The 17,700-nt window shown below is 39.7% G+C and overlaps 1 protein-coding gene across 4 annotated transcripts in view; it reads left to right on the forward strand.

The window, feature by feature from the left end:
• The window catches only part of CTCF (CCCTC-binding factor), a 41,954-nt gene that overhangs the window by 18,028 nt on the left and 6,226 nt on the right, over positions 1 to 17,700 (forward strand). For all 4 annotated transcript variants that reach the window (XM_068992985.1, XM_068992982.1, XM_068992984.1 and 1 more), the window contains 7 exons: positions 6,319 to 7,108; positions 7,450 to 7,620; positions 10,597 to 10,730; positions 12,858 to 12,978; positions 13,565 to 13,714; positions 16,664 to 16,824; positions 17,129 to 17,311. In XM_068992985.1, the coding sequence (XP_068849086.1) occupies positions 6,328 to 7,108; positions 7,450 to 7,620; positions 10,597 to 10,730; positions 12,858 to 12,978; positions 13,565 to 13,714; positions 16,664 to 16,824; positions 17,129 to 17,311 (1,701 nt within the window). In that variant the 5' untranslated portion in view covers positions 6,319 to 6,327. The remainder of the gene's footprint in view (positions 1 to 6,318; positions 7,109 to 7,449; positions 7,621 to 10,596; positions 10,731 to 12,857; positions 12,979 to 13,564; positions 13,715 to 16,663; positions 16,825 to 17,128; positions 17,312 to 17,700) is intronic.

Raw genomic sequence — 17,700 nt, forward strand, 5'->3', positions numbered from 1 at the left:
CTAGAGTAGAATGCTGAATTCCACAAAGAGGTCAAGTCAGATAAGGACAGAAAAGTCTCCTTTGGGTTTACCAGTTAAGGGCCATTACTGGCTTCAGAGCAGTTCAATTGAGTATTGGGGAACAGAAACCAAACTGGTGAACTGAAGCGTGGAAGAGATATAAAGGTATAGAGACAGCTACTGTGGGGTTGATCAAGGGGGAATACAGAGACAGCAGATGCTAAATTGTCAAGTGGAGTTAAGGGGAATTTTAGGAGAAAAAGATTTGAGCAGTAGAGAGCTGATCCAGCACTGACAGGCAAGAGGGGAAGAGCTGATCTAGCAGATTCCCTTAGGATGCAGGTCAGGTTGGTGGTGTAGGAGCATAGGCAGACTTCTGGATACTTTGTGGAGAGTCTGGGCCTGCGAACCCTCCCACTCAACCAGTCAGCATGTGTGTTTTTTTCACAGTGAGAGACTAGTGTTAAGCAAGAGGTACTCAGATACCAGTTTTCCTCTCTTGCAGGTTCCTCACCCTCATATGCAGGTTCACCCTGCCTCAGTCTAAGGGAACCCCATCTTTTCCCATCTTCTACCCATAAGTTGATCTGATCAAATGATTTTTTTTAAATATACTCCCAGGCTTCAGTTTTTCACCGAGATGGTTGAGGGTACAGGATCTGTTCCATTTTTTTGTATGCTACTGCAACCCAGAGGACTAACCCATTTTGCCAAGCTCATTTGATTGGTTAGGGATGATGAGGGTTTAGAGTCTGGGTTTCTTTCTTTTATTTTAGCTGCGCCACACAGCTTGCAGGATCTTAGTTCCCCAACCAGGGATTGAACCTGGGCCATAGCAGTGAGAGCACTGAGTCCTAACCCCTGGACTGCCAGGGAATTCCCCAGGTTTCTTTAGCCAGACACCCACAGAAGAGAGATCATTTAGGCGTTGAAACTCAGGAATTGCACATGTGGATTTAGAAGACCTCTGGGTTGAGACAACATGAACTGAATGGCTACAGAGAAAGGAACAGAGTCTAGATGTTGCTCAGAGTGGCTGAGGGAAGAGCTCTCAGAAACAAGGGAGAGACCTAGGAAAGCAGGAGCCAAGAGAGAAGAGAGACTGATGAAGGAGGAATCAGAGAAGAGGGCTGAGTTGGGAGTGGAGTCCTTTTTAATAAGTTATTTAGTAAGGTATTTAAAACACCACAAAACATTATACAAATATATGTAAATTTTATGTATATAGTCTCATCTATATTTAAAAATACATCTCTAAGAGAGGGAAAAAAATAGCATCAAAGTACTAGGTGATTAGGTGTAGAAATTGTGAACAATTTTTTTAAAGTCCTGTTTGTGCTTCATTTTTCAGACTTCTATAAATAAGCTAATATACTTTGATAATGTAAAAGAGTTTCATCCAGAGGTTAATGTAAACCTGTTCTTAATGACATTGGTCCACTAAAAGATTTGACAGAACCTAGAAAGCACACCTGACTCAAGTAAGCAGAGAGGCCAAGAATATGGCAGACTCAATAGAAACTGAGTGGAAAGCGAGAAGGCACAGCTGAGCCAGTGGGAGGAGGGAAAGGATGGATCCAGACCACTAATGGGGTGAAACAGCTGGGATAGCACAGTCTCCAGGGAGTGGGGAGAGAGACCCTCGGCCGGCCTGTTAGGTTAGTTACTAACTGGTAGATTTCTTCCCTTCGCCCCCCACCTCCCCACCCCCAGTGGAAGTAGAGGATCCATTCCTGGAAGGCATGCCCTGAGACTTCCAAGCGGTGAATGGGAGAAGTTGGTGGCTTGCTACTTTGTGTCTGATTTTTCTCTGTAAAAATAGAACCTACTGCTATAAGACCCTGAATAGATGGTGATGTTCATGGACCTTATGCCATGTGTTTTTTCATGATGAGAGGGTACTCTTGTCAGCTCAACTCCCAGGCAGCATAATTGGTTTCAGTTTGATTGCTTTGCACTAATTCTTTTTCTGCCTGGTTTATCATTCCACAATCTCTTTTGGGTTGGACTTGGTTATTTACAAGCTATTTCTAGTATTTTAAGTTCTCAAATTCATGGCAGAGACAAGATGGATTTTTCAGTGTTCTTCAAATTGTTGTGTGCCACAAAATCTCACCGAGCTCAGAGATTAAATGCTTTTCCTCCACCAGTTTCATTATTGAGGATATCTGAATAGCCTGGGTTATGTAGTGATTCTGTGGCTGGGCCGATATTAGCATTTACAGCGTGTGAAATTTTTTGTTTTTTGATACTTTTCCAAGAATGTTTCCATCATCGGTGTGGGGGGCATTCTTTTCTCTGTTCCTAACTCCAGCATTGAAGTTATCATCATCTGTTGGGGTATTGATTTGAGACCATCATGGCCTGGGAAGGTTTTTGTTTTTTTTGGAAAAAATAAGGAAAGTAATAGTATAAAGTAGTGCATCTCAGACTTTAATATATGGCACCATTCGGGGATCTGTTAAATTGCAAGTCGTAATTTTGTGAGTCATGGATAGAGCCTGAAATTCTGTTTTTAGAAGTTCCGAGGTTAAGCCAGTGTTCCTGGTCCTCAATAGCACCTACCCACTTGTGGCTGTTGAGAATTTACCATGTGACTGGTTCAAATTGAGATTTATTATAAATTTACACCAGATTTCAAAGGCTTATTATAAAAAAGAAGGTACAGTATCTCAACTTTTTTAAATTGATTTCATCTTGAAATGATACTATTTTGGATATATTTGGGTTAGATTACTAAAATTGACTTTTTTTTTTTTTACTTTTAAATATGGCTACTGGAAAAATTTGAATTATATGTATGTAGCTCACGTTTCTATTGGATGGTTCTAGTATAGAACATTCTTATCCCAAGAATGATATGTCTGCAGTAGTGGTTATATAAAAGAAGTGGTTATATAGCTAGGATCATACCTAAAGTAGTTTTTCACTATCAGAAATATAAATAAAATCATATAAAAATGCTAGCACATTGATGCTAAGACATTTTTCATTTATAGGCAAATTATAAAGCGCTTCACAAATGGCCCTTGACCCTTACGTTCTGTGGTAGCATTTTGTTATATTCGTCCTGTTAACGGAACAGATAGTAAGAGGTCTTTGCATTGAGCATTGTAGTATACTCTTGGTTGTTGAATACAAGGGGCTAAGGAAAGTTGGTAATGGCAGAACAAATCAGGAAAACCCAGCAACCCACAAGGTTTTGCATTAGGCTTGGTTTTGTTGTATGCAGATAGTGAGGTTTGCTGAATCGGTCAAAATACGTAGGATTGCTTCAACCCTGGCTTTTTCCCTCAGGGTTTTAACAAGCCCACTGGGGAAACAGATTATTTTGAGAAAAATTTAAGTGCATAATAGTGTGGTTGTTTTATCAGCAGATACATTCAAGGAAAAATAATGGCTTAAAGACCAACCAGTCATGACTCTGAATTATCTGGGGTCAGTACGTCTCTCCTCTTTGCAAATATACAGATATACTTTGTTGAAGAAATCAAGCACTGTTCTTTATGAATCAAGTAAGTCTCAATTTTCAGTGCTTAGAAAGCATATGTGATTGACAACCAAATGAGTATAGTCTTAATATTTTGTCATTCAAGACCATCCAGTCTATGGCCAGAACCAACACATCTTTCTCCTATCTCTTTCTATTCTTTCCTCTGTTGTATGCTTTTTAAGCATGTGTGTGCACACATGCACACATGCACCATGTTGCCTTTAAAAGTCCTGCCCATCTTGATCTCACACCTGACCAAACCGCCCTTCTTTTACCTTGAGCCATTGTACCTATTCTCTGTTTTGTTAGACAATAACTCCTAAAACGCAGGATCAGGTCTGCATAATCTTGGTCTTTGTACTACCTTGCAGGTGGTCCTGACTTAAGGAGCCTTCTCTGACTGCTATTCAGATAGTGTTAAGGTACCTGAATTGAAGAGATGGGTCTCTGATAGACGTGGCAGAAGCTTTGTTTGAGATGAGAGCAAGAATACAAAACACTTTAAATTTTAATTTTAAATTAACCTTTTATATACTTATTAGTTTTGTTAAGTCAGTTTATTGATAGGAATTGGACATTGCGCAGACTCATTTTACTCTTAGATACCTAGGTATTCTCAGCACTCACAAGATGTAAGAGCCAGAAACTATAAATCAGAGAGAAACTGATTTTTCTATTTTCTATTATGTATTCAGTTAGCATTTATTGTGTTCTTACTAACCTAGGCACAGTGCTAAAGGGTAAAAACTACTTGTTATATACATGGTCTCTGTCCTCAACAAACTTATGGCCTTATAGAGAAAAGAAATACATGAATGTATTTCAGGTATGAGATGATGGTATGAGTCAGGAGGTGGAGGTGTGTGGTAGTGGCCATTGGACTCTGGATTCAAGTTCTGATTCTGGCTCAAAGAAAAAGAAAAGCATGGTGAAAAGGCATTCCAATGACTTGTTTTCTAAGGGAGAATTTAGCTAAAAACAAGTCATCTGCCAGATGTAAGAAATGTGTAAGATTTAAACTAGTTTTGTCAATAACTTTAATATCAGATATCCAGACAGAGTTGAATCCCATTGTCTCATGGCATTTTAAAATAACATTTGTCGGTTTGAATCAATACAAACAAGATCCATAGATTGTGGTTGCTGTATCTGTTAAAAGCTTCCTTTGTCTGTATCAGGGTTTCTCAACCTCTGCCCTTACTGACATTGGGGGCCAATAATTATTTGTTGTGAAAGACTCACCTGTGCAGAGCAGGATGCTTAGTAACGTCTCTGGCCTCTATTCACTAGATAGCACTAGATACTGGTAGCTTACCTGCACAAGTAGTGACAACCGGAAACATGTCCAAGTCAAGTTGGGTCTCAGTCATGTCCAACTCTTTGCGAACCCATGGACTGCAGGATGCCAGGCTTCCCTGTCCATCACCAACTCCCAGAGCTTGCTCAAACTCATTTCCATCGAGTCGGTGATGCCATCCAACCATCTCATCCTCTCTCGTCCCCTTTTCCTGCCTTCAATCTTGCCCAGCATCAGGGTCTTTTCCAGTGAGTCAGTTTTTCACATCAGGTGGCCAAAGTATTGGAGCTTCAGCATCAGTCCTTCCAGTGAATATTCAGTACTGATATCCTTTAGGATGGACTGGTTGGATCTCCTTGCAGTCCAGGGGACTCTCGAGTCTTCCAACACCACAGTTCAAAAGCATCAATTCTTCAGCACTCAGGTTTCTTTATAGTCCAACTCTCAGAACCATACATGACTATTGGAAAAACCATAGCCTTGACTAGACGGACCTTTGTTGGCATAGTAATGTCTTTGCTTTTTGATATGCTGTCTAGGTTGGCCAAACTTTTCTTCCAAGGAACAAGTGTCTTTTTAATTTCATGACTGCAGTCACCATCTGCAGTAATTTTGGAGCCCAAGATAAGAAAATCTGTTACTGTTCCCACTGTTTCCCCATCTATTTGCCATGAAGTGATGGGACTGGATGCCATGATCTTCATTTTTTGAATGTTGAGTTTTAAGCCAGCTTTTTCACTCTCCTCTTTAACTTTCATCAAGAGGCTCTTCAGTTGCTCTTCAGTTTCTGCCGTAAAGGTGGTGGTGGTTGCATATCTGAGGTTATTTGATATTTCTCCCGGCAGTCTTGATTCCAGCTTGTGCTTCATTCAGCCTGGCATTTCACATGATGTACTCTGCATATAAGTTAAATAAGCAGGGTAGCAGTATGCAGCCTTGACGTACTTCTTTCACAATTTGGAATCAGTCCGTTGTTCCGTGTCTAGTTATAACTGCTTCTCGACCTGCATACAGATTTTTCAGGAGGCAGGTCAGGTGGTCTGGTCTCCCATCTCTTTAAGAATTTTCCACAGTTTGTTGTGATCCACACAGTCAGAAACATGTCCAGGCCTTGCCAAATGTCTCCTGGCATAAGAATCACTGATCTGTAGTTTGTCCCTGTACCCTTCACATTTTTTTTTTCTTCCTGGTGATTTCTTTACAGAAGACATGAGTAGTTATTCCTGCAGTTTCCTTTAGTCTGGGTTTCATGAATTTCATTCCTGGAGTTTAAATTAATATCTTATGTCACCAATTTCCTATTAATTGGTAGTTGGATCTAGAGGCTTGATTTAAGATTTTTTTGTTTTGTCTTAAAAGACTACTTCATAGATAGTATTCCCTTCTTCCACCAGGAGGTGCATAATATCTGTTGTGTCTATTTGTAATATTAACAAACACTGGTGGTCCTTTTTTGTTTTAAAATGTATATGTTTTCATTTAGATAAATTTTATTTTAAATAACAATCTGTGTTCTCCCTTAATAAAGGAAGGGGAAATGGAAGGTGAGGCGGTTGAAGCCATTGTGGAAGAGTCTGAAACTTTCATTAAAGGAAAGGAGAGAAAGACTTACCAGAGACGCCGGGAAGGGGGCCAGGAAGAGGACGCTTGCCACCTTCCCCAGAACCAGACTGATGGTGGTGAGGTGGTCCAGGATGTCAATAGCAGTGTACAGATGGTGATGATGGAACAGCTGGATCCTACCCTTCTTCAGATGAAGACTGAAGTCATGGAGGGTGCAGTTGCTCCAGAAGCAGAGGCTGCCGTGGACGATACCCAGATTATAACCTTGCAGGTTGTAAATATGGAGGAACAGCCTATCAACATAGGAGAGCTTCAGCTTGTACAAGTACCTGTTCCTGTGACTGTACCTGTTGCTACCACTTCAGTAGAAGAACTTCAGGGGGCTTATGAGAATGAAGTGTCTAAAGAGGGCCTTGCAGAAAGTGAACCTGTGATATGTCACACCTTACCTTTGCCTGAAGGGTTTCAAGTGGTAAAAGTGGGGGCCAATGGAGAGGTGGAGACCCTAGAGCAAGGGGAACTTCCGCCTCAGGAAGATCCTAGTTGGCAAAAAGACCCAGACTATCAGCCACCAGCCAAAAAAACAAAGAAAACCAAAAAGAGCAAACTGCGTTACACAGAGGAGGGCAAAGATGTGGATGTGTCTGTGTATGATTTTGAGGAAGAGCAGCAGGAGGGTCTGCTGTCAGAGGTTAATGCAGAGAAAGTGGTTGGTAACATGAAGCCCCCAAAGCCAACAAAAATTAAAAAGAAAGGTAAAATAAGTTTATCCATTATATTCTTAAAACCATTTTGGGATAAAGCACTTAACAGTACATATGCAGATTATTTTATATTAAATGGATTTATTTTTTAAAGACTGTGATGCGGGTATTAATTTTTTTAGCCAGTCTAAAAGAAGTGTTTTCAGATTGAGTACTTTAAGTCCTGAAAAGAAAGAAATCTATTGGTAGCATGAGATAATTATGACTAAATATGACTTAATTGGGTTTAGTTATAAAAAGCTAACAGAATACATCTGTAGAAGTTTAAACTTAGGATTAATCTTAAAAATTTTGAAACTCTGCAACAAGTAAGTGTTTTATTTTGCATATAGGTGTAAAGAAGACATTCCAGTGTGAGCTTTGCAGTTATACATGTCCACGGCGTTCAAATTTGGATCGGCATATGAAAAGTCACACTGATGAGAGACCACATAAGTGCCATCTCTGTGGCAGGGCATTCAGAACAGTCACCCTTCTGAGGAATCACCTTAATACACACACAGGTAGGTGCTGGATAAACATGTTGGGGACTACAGCTTAGCAAAGGCTTAAACTTGAGTTTTAAATATCTTCTAAGCTGATTCCAGTGGGAGCAAAAGTGGTAAGACTTCTTTGTTCTTTCTTATGATACCCTTTTTGTAATCTTGATTTATTGTAAGCAAGTGGACTTCTGGGCAAATATATAGAAAATTTATGGGAAATAATCCAAATTATATAAGGATGGTGATTCAGATAAAGATTTTCTGTGGTAGTTAACCAACCTATAATATTTCTAATCTATAATACTTCTTGAGGACATCACCATTGTGTTGCTAAAGTTTTAACAACAATGACAAAAACTAACCTTACAAAATCCCAGGCAGCAGTTGCCAGGCACTATGAGGAAGAACATTAGAAATGTGGTCCTCCTCTGTAAAATCCGTGGCTTCTGGTTGTTTTACCTCAAAGAATAAGCTACAGTTCATAAACCCAGAATGAAAAATTGAAGACACTGTTCCAGCATTTCAAACATTTGTTCATTCACGGTCCACACATACCTAATATTCTAATATTAAGCTTCATGTAGACCGTGGTCAGGTTCTGGGGTCACTAAAGTGGAGAACTGTGGGCTGAAGCTCTTCTGAGACTCTCTTCTGGGCTCTTACACACTTATGGTGTTGACAATTGGCTCCAAGGGCAAATAGCAACTTCTCTTACCTGATTGTTCATGCAGAATAGCTTTCTTCTATCCAGATTCTCCACCTCATTTTATATGACGACTCTTGTTTTCTCTGATGTGTTGGTTGTCTGATGAACATGATCAAGTAGGGGTTGGCCTATAAGCAGTATGCTGTGCAGTAGTGTATTTGTTAATGTGACTTAGTCACTTTTCACCAACTCCCTAGTTTCTACCCAGACTCATGACGATGATAATATGTTTTATTTGGTAAAACTATTTGGTAGTTTGAAAATCCTAGGGAAAAGGCTAGGGAAAAGACTGGATAAAAGCAGCTGAACACATTATAGGACTGCCAGAATGGAAGTGCCTTGATGTGGGCACTGTGTCATGGTCAAATCCTCAGCTTTGAAAATAAGAAATTTGGCTATTTAGGAGTGATTTGGCAGGACTAATACTAACCAAACCCTCAAGAGTCAGGAGCATAATAGAACATCAGTTTATGGGGAAGAATGCACCTTTATTTTGTAGATGCAATAGTATTGCATCCTAGGAGGCACCCTTGCCTATGTCCAGATGCTGTAGCAATTGAACAGTGTCCTGGTGAGCGTGGACCTTGAGCAGAGGGACATAGTCGGTCATGTGGTACAACCTGATGAAAATTCATGTCCCACAGCAGTGTCCGCTTGTTTCCTAATTGCCATGCTTAGGTCTATCAGAGGCAGGCCTCTTTCTCCCCCTTCAGTAATGCTAGGTAAACATTGGAAATTCTTTGTTTTCAGCTTACCGTGTCCTAATAGAAATTGATGTTGCTTTCCTTCTCTTGTTAATTGTTGTTTTACTTACCTATCTGTACCTCCAGACTGTACATTTTTCATACATAAGAGCTCTATCCTTCACTCTTAATCCTCAGTGGAACTAAAGAAGCAAACTGAATAAATGAACATTCTTTGGAATTTTCTAATAATTGCTGTCATATCCAAACACATTGCCCTCTCCAGTATTCTCAATCTCTGGGAAAATCATTTCTGCAGAAGGCTGGTCCTGTTCATAACATTGTGAGTCTTCCTGATTCCATTCTCAAAGGTAGCCTGCCTTTGACTTTGGTGTTTGAGATGACCTTGCTGTTCACTTCTTCCCACGATTACAGATGGCCATAATAATAACCTGTGAAAACAGTGCTGTGTTCTGCTGTCAGCTTTATCTCCTTATTGTGAATATTACTTGGTCAGAATATTTCCAGTGCAGTGTTCAGAATATAAAGTGGCTAGAGAAGATTACTAAAGTCATGTTACTTTATGAGGCTACTATGGGAAGACATATTAAAAACAATAAGATTATCTCAGTGAAAGGACAAATAAAACAAGAAAAAAAACAAGAAATATAGAAGATATAAGTGAAAGTGAAGTCTTGCTCAGTCGTGTCTGACTCTTTGCGACCCCATGGACTGTAGCCTACCAGGCTTTTCCGTCTGTGGGATTTTCCAGGCAAGAATACTGGAGTGGGTTGCCATTTCCTTCTCCAGGAGATCTTCCCAACCCAGGGATTAAACCCGGGTCTCCCGCATTGTAGGCAGATGCTTTACCGTCTGAGCCACCAGGGAAGTCCATAGAAGATATAGTATTAGTTCAAAAAATATTTAAATATTCCATGATTTAACATTCAGATCACAGAATATTAGATATGGATATTTGAAAACAGTCTGTTTAAATCACATAACATAAAAGGCAATACTACTTTTAAAGCCTTTGGTAAATCTCTAGAATACCTTATGAAACCAAATTAAAATAGAAAACTTTTTTTTTTTTAGAAAATTATGTTATTGTATTTCTTTTTTTTTTTTTTTTTAAGAAAAAGTTGGTCAATATGGACAGCCCACTGGTTCTGTATATATAATTTCAATACAGTAAGTTTTAATATGTAGAAGGATCTTGAGTCAAATAACTATTAATTCTGTGATCTCTACTTGATAGACATTGAGGTTTAAAAGATGTGTTCTGTGTTTTTTTAGATGGGTTGAAACAGGTATTAACCTTTAATCCATAGTGATCAGAATATTCACAAAATAGGGATAAAAAAGATTTTGTATTCAAAGACAGCAGACTCAAAATGGTAATTAAGAGAAACTGAACGTTTGGCATGTGTTTTTAATATTTTGAGATTGGTGTTATAAAGTCAGCTGGGCTTACCCATAGCTTTTGGAGCTACTCTCAGGCATGGTCGGTAAGATAACCAGGGTCCAGCCTCATGCTGCAGTTGTGCCACACATTGAACTCTGTAATTAACCATGTCCTGTCTTTCTGTTATGTCCTCCTTTGTCTAGGTACTCGTCCTCACAAGTGCCCAGACTGTGATATGGCCTTTGTGACTAGTGGAGAATTGGTGCGGCATCGTCGTTACAAACACACCCATGAGAAGCCATTTAAGTGTTCCATGTGCGATTATGCCAGTGTAGAAGTAAGTTCAGTGTAGAAGCTCAGCTCCTTGTTGGTTCCTTGTCTTAAGAAGATCCTGATTCCTGTGTGAGGATAGTTTATATCCTCATAATACAAGACAGAATACCTTATTAGATTACTACCACTCCTCCTCCCCACCACTAGAAAAAAAATTCCCTAATGAGTGTGAAAGGTTTACCCATTAAAAAGAGAGTACTAATCCACATGTTATTAATGTTACAGGCAAATTCTACCAAACTTCAAAGAAACAAGTCACTATACCAAGAGTATTTTAAAAATGGAAGATTTTATCACCATAATTATTTGAGGTTACCTTGTTACCAAAACTGGATTCAGTTCAGTTCAGTCGCTCAGTCGTGTCCGACTCTTTGCGACCCCATGAATTGTAGCACGCCAGGCCTGCCTGTCCATCACCAACTCCCGGAGTTCACTCAAACTCACATCCGAGTTGGTGATGCCATCCAGCCATCTCATCCTCTGTCGTCCCCTTCTCCTCCTGTCCCCAATCCCTCCCAGCATCAGAGTCTTTTCCAATGAGTCAACTTTTCACATAAGGTGGCCAAAGTGTTGGAGTTACAGCTTTAGCATCATTCCCTCCAAAGAACACCCAGGACTGATCTCCTTTAAAATGGACTGGTTGGATTAGGATACTTCTAAAAAGAAAACTATATCTTTTTCTCACAGAAAAGCCAAAATTTTAAATAAAAAACAGACCAGATTTAGTAATAGAGTATTACTAAAATGTGATTATTAAATAGAATGTATCTAAAATGCAAGAGTAATTGAACATTAAGAAATTATTGGTGTGTACTACATTGAGAGATTAAAGAAAAACCACATGATCATTTCTGTAATTGAAAAACTACGGTATTTGATACTTGATACTATTGAAAGTTCTAGCAAAGTCAAGTGTAGAAGAAAATGTCTTTATTATGAGAAGTATCTACTGGCAGCCTATAGTAAACCCAGCCTAAGTAACTTTGGAACAAGATACCACTCTCACAGTTAGAATTTCAACATTGTATTTGAAATCCTAGATAATAGCATAAAATAAGTAATGAATTATAAATGGAAAGACAAAACTCATTTCTTACAGACATATTTTCTTACATAGAAAATCCAAGAGTATTGACTGAAAAACCTAGAACATCTGAGTTCAGCTGAGTGGTCAGATCCAAGGTGAATGCCCAGGAGTCAGTGACTTATGTAATACCAATACTAGAAAACAGGTTCAAATTCTGACAGCAGTAAAAATGACCTGGGGGTAAACTGAACAGCAAAAACACCTAAAACTTGTAAGAAGAAAATGTCTCAGAATTTTTCAAAGGAGACTAATAAATATACATTTCAAGTTGATTCTGAATTTCAACTGGAAGTGTATATATGAAAAATTTTTGAAAAAGGAAAGAAGGGCTTTTGCTATTGGCTGTCATAAAACTATATGATAAATGAAGACAGTGTGATGTTGGAGCAAGAAAAAAGAGTTGGCTGAAAAAGAATAGGTCTATAGTGTACAGGAATTTAATATGTGATAAGTCCTAGAACTGAACTGAACTATAGTCCTAGAAAGAGAATTATTCAGTAATATTGTTGGAACCATTCTTTAGCCTTAGACAGTGTGTGAAATTTTTACTGTTTATTAAGAAGTACAGGGGGATTTTAGTGTAAAAATTGGAACACTTTTGAAAATTTTCAAGTCAAATGTTAGTATTTGAAACCCTCCTTAGAGTCACTTTTGTTGGAAAGATACCCAATTGAAGATGAAAAGCATAAGTCCATAGGGAGGAAGGTGAGAGGCCGCTGGTGCCTGGCCTGTCTGGGAAGTGCTGTTGAAAGAAAGAGAGACTGAGGGGAATTAAAATGCACTTATAAACTTGGATTCAAGTTTGTTAGCAACTTGATCCATAAATAAGCTTGAATTATTTTAAAACTATTCTGGAGAATTTCAGACATACAAAGGACAGGGATATTAGAGGCAACAGTTACAGAGGAAGAAATACTGCCCTTTAGACTTTTTCTGTTACGAACTTCAGTTTCCAAAACCAAAGCTTTGGGGCTTGACCCAAGGTGTTCATGTCAAACCTATGTTAATACAGGTTTAAGAGGTTTTGTTGCTTTTGTATTTCAGGTCAGCAAATTAAAACGTCACATTCGCTCTCACACTGGGGAGCGTCCTTTCCAGTGCAGCTTGTGCAGTTATGCCAGCAGGGACACATACAAGCTGAAAAGGCACATGCGAACCCATTCAGGTAGGGCTTCTCCCTTGCTTGCATTAATGAACCACTTTTTAGTGGATCCCATGGCACCCTATGAGCCACCACATACTCTTATTAGTTACCCAAATGGAAACAGGCATGAGAATAGTATATAATTGACAGATGTTCTCTGGCATACCTTCAGAATTCATTGCTCTGAGTATACACTGGAGAATGGAAATTTTTTACTGTTAGAAGTCTGGGTAGATTACCTAACCCAGCCTGTCAGATTTTCAAAGTACAGTCTTTTTCTAAAAAGAAAAACTTTCAGGTCTTCCTGCCATCATCCCATCTGCTCTCCTCCAAAGGTAAGTACTGCTGTAGAAACTACTCTTATTAACATGAAGGACTCTGTGGCAGAGCTGGGCAGAGCAGAGGTGGTAGCCACAGTTTGGGACTTCTTATTCATCTCTCAAGATAGGCCTGAGCCAGGCAGTGGGCCTGAGCCTCATCCTTCCTGAGTTAAGAACTGTAGGTCCTCTGTGGCTTGGCATATCTGCCACCTGGTATCCTTCCAGTTAAATAGCAGTTACTTAGTCATTTCATCTAATTTGTTCATTCTGTATTTTTTTCTTTGAAGGGGAAAAACCTTATGAATGTTATATTTGTCATGCACGGTTTACCCAAAGTGGTACCATGAAGATGCACATTCTACAGAAGCACACAGAAAATGTGGCCAAATTTCACTGTCCCCACTGTGACACTGTCATAGCCCGGAAAAGTGATCTGGGTAAGTCAACTAGTGGCAAATGAAAAATAAATTTTGACAAGTCTATGAAGATAATGATCACAGGTTACTTCCTTTTCTGACTTCGTGAGTTTTGTGTGTTGTGAATGGCCTGCTGTTTAATAAACGTCTTGCTTATGCTATTTTCTTCTGTCTCTTCTTTCTCTTACTGAAGCTACACTACAAAATTTTTTCTTGACTATAGCTCATCTATAAATAAATGGCAGCTGTAATGAGAGAAAAGTGTATTTTTAATTAGTAGCCTTCACTGGTAATGTTAAAAGTCCCCCAATAGGAAAGTAACATAGTATGGTTCAAACTAAGGTCAGTCCACTTCAGTTTTTGGGTTTTTTTTTTTCCCAGAATATTTGTACTTTCTTTAGGTAATTAGACTGTTGTGTTGATTTGGTGATAGCTATAATTCTGTACATAATTAAGCTACAGTTAATATAAAGGCAGAGTTTAGTGGTAGAAATTTTAGGATAACTCATATGCTTAAAGATAAGGTCACCTGAATTTATCCCTTTGTGTTTCTTACTTAAAATAGTTAAAAATACTGCCCCAGTCTGTTCTCTGTCCAAAATACATTGCTCCCTACAAAATAATAATAATAATGCATTTAGATAAATTGTATCTTGCAGGTTATCTTTATACTTTTATTTTACTTTTTTACTTATTTGATCTTCACAGCAACCATATGAAGTCATCAAGGCGTATTTGAGCTTTGTTGGTGATAACCAAGTGTCTTGACCAAAGTGATACAACACAGCTTATGAGTGGCAAAGCTGGACTTGAGTCTCCTGGAACCCTCTAGAGCTGTTTCTCACACTGGGGCGTGTATAAGTACCCAGGTCATATCAGGAGCGTACCAAACCATATCATAAACCTGGCCTGTCTTTCTGCACCATTGGTTTTACTCAAAAGGTTTTGAGTAAAGTTATACAATTGAACTAGTATCTTAAAACATTTTTACATTAATACGACTATATTGAACAAACTGCAGACTGACATAAAACATTTTTAAGATGAAACTGTGAGCTTGAAGTAGAGGACATTGGATTCCACGTAAGATCCAGCAGGTCATGTGTTCATCCTACTCTGGTGTGGAAAGGATTTCAGAAAAATTTAAGAAGTACTGTTCTCAGATAAATGAAAGAGTTTTACTGTTCTTACCATATAGAAACTAAAACCTAAACCAGTAATATCTCATGGCACTGTGTGAACTGTTAGGCCACTGTTTGGATTATTTGATTTTTTTAAGTTATTCACTATCCTGATGCAAATGAAAACCTTGAGTGTTTTATACTTGCATGATAACCTCTTAGACCTTACATAATGAACTCTTTATGAGGTAGTTAAGGAGCTGTCAAATAATAGTTATCTCCCCAAACCATTCCCAAACAAGTTTGTGTTCCCTCTTTTAAAGCAGGTCTGATTTCACATTAATATGCAATAATTAAGATTCATCACCTTGGGATACTGGAAGGCATGGGCTTTGGAGGCAGACCTACCAGAGTCAAGATTCACCTCCAAACACTTACTATTCTAATAAGATGTTGTTGTTTTTTTTTTTAACTGATAATATAGGGATAATTCCAACCTTACAGAATTATTACTGTAAATATTTAATAAAAACATAAGAAAGTCTTTGACATTAACTGTTAGGTCTCTCTGTCTGAGGAGCAGAAGTTGAGTCTAAGAAGTACTTGAAATGATATATTTATGTATAAAAAGTCTTCATATAGTGAACATGTGTAGGGAGTAAAAAAGTGAGCCATCCCTTTCTCTTACCTTATTTCCATTCCCCAGAATTGGCCCTCTTTAAGTTTGATACGAGGCTTCCCTTGTGGCTCAGTGGTAAAGAATCCACCTGCCAATGCCTGGAGGAGGAAATGGCAACCCACTCCAGTATTCTTGCCTGGGAAATACCATGGACAGAAGTGCCTGGTGGCTATAGTCCATGGGGTCGAAAAAAGTCACTGTTTAGCAACTAAACAACAAAAGTTGGAAGTGATAGCACCTTGATTGAGCAGATGGTTAGCACCATAAATTCTTGATCCTAAACGCAGCTGGACTCCTCAGTTTTCCAGCTGTTTGTCCTCATCAATTGGGTTCCCATTCTCCTCAGTGAGTGTGTCCCATTAATTCATTCCACAGATGTTTGAGCACCTGCTATGTAGGAAGTACTATGACAGTAGGGTAAATCATCAACTTTGTTTAAACCTCTAATCTTCTTTCCCTTTTCTCCTTGCCTCAGTATGTAACGTCTTTTCTTACTTTAGACACACAGAAAATGCAGCAGGTTGAAACTTCAAATTTCCTCTTTCCAGATGTGTAACTTATCTGCATTCATCCTCTTTCCCTATCGGCTTCTAGAGACCTTGTGTCACTCTTCGTGTCTGTGGCCTGTCCCTTTGCCTTGATTCCATTCTTCTGTGTTCCTGGAAACCTTTACATGATCAAGTAATTGCTTCTTTACCTTCATTTTCATGTTCTCACTCCTTGATCTTTCCCCTCAACTCTAAATGTCCTTGCCCCAAAGACAGACACACAGCTCAGGCTTCAGCCCTGTTCCACTTACTCCTTGTCTCAGTAAGTGGCTCCACCATCTGCTCAGTTTTCCAAGCCAGAAACTTGGAGGTCATTCCTGATACCCACCTTTCTCTTCCTCACTCTGGTCAGTCACTAAGTCCTGTTAATTCAGCTTCTTAGGCCTCTCATCAGGTCCCCTTTCCCTCCATACCCACTGCCATCTCCAGACCGCCACCTCCTGTCACCTGTCCAGTTTTAACATCTCAGCTCGTCTCTCCATGTCTGTTTTTCCTCCTTTCTTTCCATTTTCTGTATAGCAGCCAGAGTAACTATATTCAGAAGCAGAAAGAAATGTGTTCTTAACTGTTCGAGATGTTTGTGTTTTCGCAAGTTGGACTGGGCTTTGTGTTTCCCTTTCAGGTGTGCACTTGCGAAAGCAGCATTCCTACATTGAGCAGGGCAAGAAATGCCGATACTGCGATGCTGTGTTTCATGAGCGCTATGCCCTTATCCAGCACCAGAAGTCACACAAGAACGAGAAGCGCTTTAAGTGTGATCAGTGTGATTACGCTTGTAGACAGGTAGGAACCTTCATAGTTAGAAAACGATTAATGTCTCATCAGACTTGAGAGAAGGGAAGAATTTGGTACTGGGGCCTGATGCTTGGGAGTGATCTACAGAAGCAGCCCAGCAGAAGCGAGTGTATCTGCTAGGATTTGGGGAAGCAGCTTTGTACCCCAATAAGGTTTACATTATCCTCTCAATAACCAGTTCTGGGCCTGGACCCTTGGAAGAGAAAGGTCTTTAGAGTTACGCATGCAGGTGGTAGGGGATAGCAGCCCGACGACAGGATCTGAGACCTTCCTTCACCGCGTTCTCTTTCAGGAGAGGCACATGATCATGCACAAGCGCACCCACACTGGGGAGAAGCCTTACGCCTGCAGCCACTGCGACAAGACCTTCCGCCAGAAACAGCTCCTCGACATGCACTTCAAACGCTATCATGACCCCAACTTTGTCCCTGCGGCCTTTGTCTGTTCTAAGTGTGGGAAAACATTTACACGCCGGGTAAGAGTCAGAACTTGACTTCCTCCCTTACAGTTCTGGATACCATCCATGTTCTTGATCTTCTGTTGCAAAGCAGGGCAGTTTTCTCCACTGAGATTATAGAGATGAACTATCATTTGGAAAGGGTCAGTCATTTCCACCCCACCACATCACCCCTGTCCATGTGTGAACCTTTCCACTGATGGGGAACTCAGTATTTTTAACAGGTCTGTCTTCACTTAGGGTCATGTTAGTCAGGTCTGCACAGGACAGGGAGCCTGGTCTGATTCTCCCCTGCTCAGAGGACCTATCCCCATCTTCTGAGCAGCTCTCCTCTCCCACCCACCCTTTCCTCTCTCTCCACCCACCCCAGATGGAGACCATTTTCCCTGAATGGGAAGAGTATGTTC

The sequence above is a fragment of the Capricornis sumatraensis genome, chromosome 20, assembly GCF_032405125.1.
Source record: "Capricornis sumatraensis isolate serow.1 chromosome 20, serow.2, whole genome shotgun sequence".
Classification (NCBI taxonomy): domain Eukaryota; kingdom Metazoa; phylum Chordata; class Mammalia; order Artiodactyla; family Bovidae; genus Capricornis; species Capricornis sumatraensis.